Here is a 6,757-nt window from a genome sequence, read left to right as displayed (position 1 = left end):
TTCTTAATGTCATCAAAAGAAAATTCTGAACGGCTCTATATATGTCCTAAAATAAATATTTCATTATGTTATGATGAACTATAGATAATTCAAATTGTAAAAAACAAAAACATAAATTTGATGGATCTAACACTGTGCTAATCCTCATCCAATATAGAATTCAGCTTGAAAAACACTACGTTAATCCTCATCCAAATCTGATGAATTATTTGGGATGCTTAGGTAGTCCATATCCCAATTTGGTCCTCCTATAAGCAATGCTTCATTTATTGACTTCAAATAGACATTTTCTTTTCTCAAGTTTTCAATATATTGATGAAGTTGTTTTTCTCTAGTATTTGCTTCATGTAGCTCTTCACGTTTAGTAATGACTTCTTTGTGGTTGACGTCTAAAACCTCAAATTTTATATATCTTTGTAGAAAGTGGATAGCGTTTTCCTGCTTTTTGCATTTTCTCTGAGTCCACTTTCTTAGTTTGATACGTCCCCAGAAATGATTGGCTTATAGGATAATTCAGATTTTTGAAGATTTCTCTCATTATCGGCAAATCTATTATGACATCTGCAACGTATTGGTTGTTTTCAATCTTTGATATGTAAAATGGTTCTCCCTGAATTTTTTCCTTGATTAGAATTTCCCTCAACGCTGTCTTGAGTGAAAATTTGTGTTTGGTTTCATACTCCATGAGCTGCATTTTAAAAATTACATTAGTTTATATTATCCAGAAATATGCAGTCTCACCATTGTCAGGACATATAGTAATTTGGTATTTTTAGAACATGCAAATTTTAGGCTTTGTTTTATTGATGGATCTTTTACTGTTTTGTAGGCTTTGTGAGAGGATACCAAATGTGTGTCAAAGTGGGCTATAATGAATAGGTGCTAGTTCCCTGCGGAACTTTTCCTGAGTTTGAGATGGAGGGAAAAGATTTTTTTGTGGCCAGTAGGAGGAGGAAGGAGAAATGTCATGGAAGATGGATATAGAGTTACAACCGATATTGTGTGAGACTCTAAGCAGGTATATATATACCACTAAACTTGGTTCCAGCATTTCATAATTTTGTTATAAAAACATGCATTTTCTTATACTCTAGTTACATATATATACTATACCGTACCTTATACACACACACCTTTCCCCCTTGAAATAAATTTTAAAGCATATGGATGATTTGAAAGTTGATATGTTCTCCTTAGGTCTGCTCTTATATTTCATATAATTTCATCAATAATTGTCGTGTTGGATTGATTGACTCAATAGCTTCAACTCGAGACTTGTCTCTCCCACAGTCCCACTGATTTCACAATATTGAGAAGAATTATAAAGAGGAGGGGTAAGAGGGGTTCTAGGAACAGTTAATAGTGAGTGGTTATTACACTAATACAGGTCTTAAGTTCAATATAGTTCAATATAATTTTGAATTAAAAGAATAATAAAAAAACAAACCGTTACAGGCTTACGCTAATATCTCATGTGCTTAAACTTTTATTATTATTATTATTATTATTATTTTATCATCAGTTGAATCATAAAAGAGAAATCAACAAAATTATTAAATAAGATACTGGAAAAGAAATAGTTTACCTTATCCATTTTTGTTAACTATTTTTGAAGCCTTGATTGAATATCTTCTATTGTATGCAATGAAACAAAGAAAAAGAACTCAGTTATATATGTAAAACTAATGTAAATCAGACTAAAAGAAAAAACTGAAAGTTTACCTTTGTTTTTTGTTTTGTGTTAGGAGGATTGTGGGTTTTTTATATATATAGGTTTGTTTAGGTTTTCTTATGACATTAGAAGTTTAGTATTAATAAGATTCTTATTAGATAGGTTTGTTTAGGAATTTAAGTATAAATAGGATTCTTTTGGTAGAATAAGTCCTTATGTAGGGATGGGAATTAGACCGTATACTTCCTTGCTAGTCCAGGAGATTAAAACAAATCACATTGGTATCTTCCTCAGGCAGTGAAGTTCGGGTACAAAGTTGATAAACACTTTATGAAAGGTCCGTGTAAGATAAGAAAATAAAATAAAAGGAAAGAAGAAAGAATCCATGCACAAATGCATAAACACAAAATGAGATCAGGCTATACACCATTCTTCTTCATATGCAACAGTTATTTAAAATTTTAAACTACCAATCTAGGCTAACTTTTACTAAACCTACTACTGATTCTTCATTGCATTCTTGAATATGTATTGTGTGTGTGTGTGTGTGTGGGGATTTTGTTGACGTTGCTTGGGTTCGGTTGTAATCAACAATATCTACTATAAAGAGGTTATAAATAAATAAAAATTGATTGAATATAAAATACAGCAGCATCATGAATCCAAACCCAAGATGCTTCTTGAAGTAGGATCATCCCATATCAAAAGTAGCACCCTCACACCTTCCTGCGACTTGGACTTGAGAAAATCCTCTATAGTGACATATGATCCAGAAGCAACATCTCGAACTAATCAGACTTTATGGTACACTGTCCAACCAGTAATATAAATCAAGCGCCGGGCTTGACTAATTGCATTGAATATGTCATACCAACATTTCCCGTACTCATAAGGCACCCCACCTTCGAGCTTCAAAACTGGAAGGCAACCGTTAGGAACATGGGCATCTTGGTATAATGTTAGCTTCCCTCCTTGCCTGAGGGAAGTATGTACCTAGAACTCCTGTGTAATTGGGACCACACCCAACTCCATAATGGTAAGCAGTTAGTCTCTCAATTGGTATGTATTAAATAGATATCTTCAATATAGCTCTAGGGTTACATGGCTTCCTATTTGACATATTAAGGATTGGAAAAGATCCTTCAATTTTGTTTCCTGATATTATATTTTCTACTGTGATTACCACGACTCCAATAACTTGGGATCCCACAATATCACTGTCCTTAACAACAAAATGCGCTTCTGCAACATGATGCGTAACAGGACCACTAAAATGTTGTGTCCAAACTGGGTTATCGTTATTACTAATAACGTAAGTTCTGCTGACCACAACATTGGCCACTCAAACAGTGACATAGGGATCATTGTTTACCTTTGATACATGCCCTTCAATTTTGTTTGTAACATTCCCAAGCCGCTTCGCAAACATATTGGTTAAGGTCTTATGAAACATATCCATGTTGGGTAGGTTTTTCAGCTCATAGACCCAAATATCCAAATTCCCATGTAAGAGCATAACCTTCAAAGAGCCTTTAAATGATGGAACTGGCACAATCTGTAAAGACTGACCATGGCACAATCACAGAAATAATCTACAAAAGCCAAATATTAGAAGTGATCCATCAGCCAAGTTGTAATTAAAGTCCAAAGCACTCACAGATTATGGTGCATCAATAAGGGGCCATAACCCTCTGTATTGAAAAAATGTAATAGCCTCATGAAGTGGCAAGCTGTAAATAATTTAAAATTTGTATAGTGAATTCACCCACTACTCTGTGTTGTACTTTTGGGTGCACTAAGAGGATTAGTGTTTTGATGCTCCCCTCCGCATTATGAACTTTCTAACTTGTATTACCGTGGTTATCTCAACCACCTTTCCATTTGCATTTAACAACATTTGCATCTTTACGTATTAAGAGAAACTATATAGGCATATCAAACAAATATTAGGTATACTCCCATGTCATCTGGATCATAAAAGCCATAATCATAATCAGTGTTTATGCTCATAGATGATGGTCATTTTCACAAAAGTGTTAGGCTATATTGCAATGTCACTTGACATAACTACTTGCTACATATGCACGGACATTGGTGTTATAGAAGGATTTCAACTATGGTACTTTTTGATGTTTCATTCTTTCTCTTATGCTTTAAGCCTGATTCTTTGATTGCATAAATCTGTAACTTACGGCGTGTTTTTGTATGCGGTTGTGAAGTCTTGGTTATCATCTCAAGTATCATTGCACTTCCAAGAATTGATGTAACAAAGTAAATTACCAAGTTCACTTTGTGGTTTTGCCTTTCCGCCATATTTGCTACTTTTTCTAAAAAAAATGTCGATTGATTATTCTTGTCTTCTTGTTCGAGGCATATACGTCATTCTTTGGGTAGGATGCATATAATGATTGGTATTTGTCCTTTTACAATGTCTTATTCACTGCACTTCCAGCTCTTGCTCTGGGAGTTTTAGACCAAGATGTTTCTACACGGTTTTGTATCAAGGTATTTCATTTATATGACTTGTTTTTTGATTGTCAAGTTAAGGTGATGAATGGTATTTTTAATTTTCTCTTTGATTTGTCAGTTTCCCCTCTTGTATCAAGAAGGTGTTCATAATGTACTTTTCAGGTAGCGACGGATACTTGGCTGGATGTTCAATGGGCTGACCAGTGCCGTCATTATCTTCTTTTTCTACACTAAAGCACTTGCTTACCAGGCCTTTCGCAAAGGTGGTAAGACTGTTGGCATGGATATTCTGGGAACCACAATGTATACTTGTGTTGTCTAGGTTGGCATGGATATCTCTCTCAGTTACTTCACACTGATACAACATATCGTCATATGGGGTAGCGTTCTTAATTAGTACCTCTTCTCCTTGGCCTATGGTTCTATGCCTCCCAATCTACCAACAAATGCCTACAGAGTCTTCCTTGAAGCTTGTTCTCTTGCACCATCTTACTGGCTCCTTGTGTTGTTTGTGGTGATTGCTGCGGTTATTCCTTACTACTCATATTCAACAATTACAATGTGTTTCTTCCCCATGTATCATCAAATGATTCAGTGGATAAGGCGGAGGGTCGATCTAATGATCACGAATCTTTTGCAACATGGTGTGCGTCAAAGATCTATTTGGCTGGCGACAATAGGTTTTTCTGCAGAAGCGGAAGCAAGATCCGAAGCCAAAAAAATGAGGACACGGTGTATCTTCATATCAACACATACACACCTCCTCCAAGTCAGATTTCATCAAGGCGGTATTCTTTTGTTCCTGTGAATGGACTTGCTTTATTATTTTCTTCTTTTGATTAGCATCTTCTGCTACCCATTCTTCCGCCCCTGTTTTTTTGATAGTATTCCCATGTCATCTGGATCATAAAAGCCATGATCATAATTGTAGTGTTTATGCTCATAGATGATAGTCATTTTCACAAAAGTGCTAGGCTATTGCAGAGCAAATAGTTTGTTAACTCGCCTTAAGTACAAAAACTGATCCAGAAAGTGAGCACATAAACCTTAAGGATTACTAAATGTTCATCACCTTTTATAAAGGAGATTATGTTATTTTGTGGCTTAGAGTGCAAGCATAGGAATAGGAATTTATGAATTGTACTCAAATTGAACTCACAAATTTCAGATTGAATTAATGAATTAAAGTAAGTTAATCCAAAGACACTACTAAATATCTCAAATAGTTTAAAACCTAAACATCATTAATGTATCTCAAAGTACAGATGTTGTTGATAAAATATGAATAAATCCTAATAGAATTCCTAGTAATCTTCCATCCTAAGGCGATATTTTTCATCCTTTGATCTCTTTGTTGTCCTCATTTTCCTCTGTTTCTTAATCTTTACGGAATTTTTTGGATGGACGATTTTCTTCAACCGAGTCTTCATCGTCTTCTAATATATCCGTAATGCTGAATAAAGGGAACTTTTCTTTTTATACTATGCTCATTCAGCTTAACTTTGAAAATATACTCCTTCCCCGCATTCTTTTCAAGCTTTTCCTTAATTTCTTCAGTACTTTTTCCCTGCTTTTTGACAAAATAAATATAGGTACGGTTCAATTACGAACTTTGTATCATTTTATAAAATAATTTTTTGTATTAAGTCATGTACTTGCCTCAGAAGTCAGCTCCATTATTTTTTGGATAGGAAACTCGACTATTTTCTGCGCCTTTTTACCAAAGACGACAAAAGTTGTTTGATCTCCACTTTCATCTTGTACGCATTGTTTAAGTAGGTACCTGTTGATGTTTTAAAGTTGGAATTAGTAATGAATTATAAAACCAAAGATGTAGTATTTATTAGTGATTTTTTTACCTGTCTTGTGGAGTCTTGTATGTTGTTTCACAATTAGTGCAAAAAGGTTCTGATCCTTTGTCAACATGCTTATAAGTGCAGTTCTCGCATGATTTGTAGCTCCACTGGTTTCCAAATCTCTTCACAAACTTTGCCCTGCAAGTGAATTGCTTTCCCTACAAAAATTATGTTTATTAGTTCAGTTTTTATTAATTTCAGCACGATATTATTTAGGCATTTACTTGGTATACCTGATTGTGTGTTTCTTTTCCTAGTGAAATTAGCTCCGAAATTGAGACTCTGTCTTGATTCATTAGTTCCTTCATTGAACTAGGTTCGTCTGTCACTGCTTGTTCAATTTGAACTCTTGTATTTCTAATTTGATATCTACAAAAAACAAAGTAGGGATAAGTCATATTTGTTAATGCTTTTGTGAGGAATAGTAATGCTTTTGTTAACGAATATCACCTGTTTCTCATCTGGTCAACGTGGCCAAAATGTTCCAAATTCAAGTACAACTTTGTCGCAGATGTTAAACAAAGTTTGTATTCCTCTGTAAAATATGAAAATTCAAAACATAAGATTTATACTTACTTCCATTATATATGTTTAACAATTTATATAACTAATGATTAAGATTTGTACTTACTTCCAATCATTTTTAGGTATAATGATGTGATGATGAGCATCATATCTTCTTCTTGATTGCTGATATTTGCCAGTCTATCAGAGTTGTCACCCCATAAAGCTATAGTAAGCTCACTTCCCCTGATTACGT

General features: G+C 34.3%; 1 protein-coding gene and 1 pseudogene across 1 annotated transcript; one reads left to right on the top strand and one right to left on the bottom strand.

Moving 5' to 3' along the window:
• The first annotated feature begins 3,737 nt into the window (after positions 1–3,737).
• On the top strand, positions 3,738–5,641 carry LOC147476103 (phospholipid-transporting ATPase 10-like; annotated as a pseudogene).
• Positions 5,613–6,757, bottom strand: LOC147476102 (uncharacterized). The gene is made up of 5 exons (XM_086585870.1): positions 6,629–6,757; positions 6,448–6,532; positions 6,231–6,366; positions 6,001–6,155; positions 5,613–5,924 (listed from the first exon to the last, which is right to left on the bottom strand). Exons 1-5 carry the CDS (start codon positions 6,669–6,671, stop codon positions 5,789–5,791), a joined length of 555 nt encoding a protein of 184 aa, XP_086441996.1. The 5' UTR covers positions 6,672–6,757; the 3' UTR covers positions 5,613–5,788.

The sequence above is a fragment of the Coptis chinensis genome, chromosome 9 (assembly GCF_015680905.1).
Source record: "Coptis chinensis isolate HL-2020 chromosome 9, ASM1568090v1, whole genome shotgun sequence".
Taxonomy (NCBI): Eukaryota; Viridiplantae; Streptophyta; class Magnoliopsida; order Ranunculales; family Ranunculaceae; genus Coptis; species Coptis chinensis.
The sequence above is the reverse complement of the archived record's forward strand: the minus strand, read 5'-3'. Positions and strand labels throughout refer to the sequence as shown.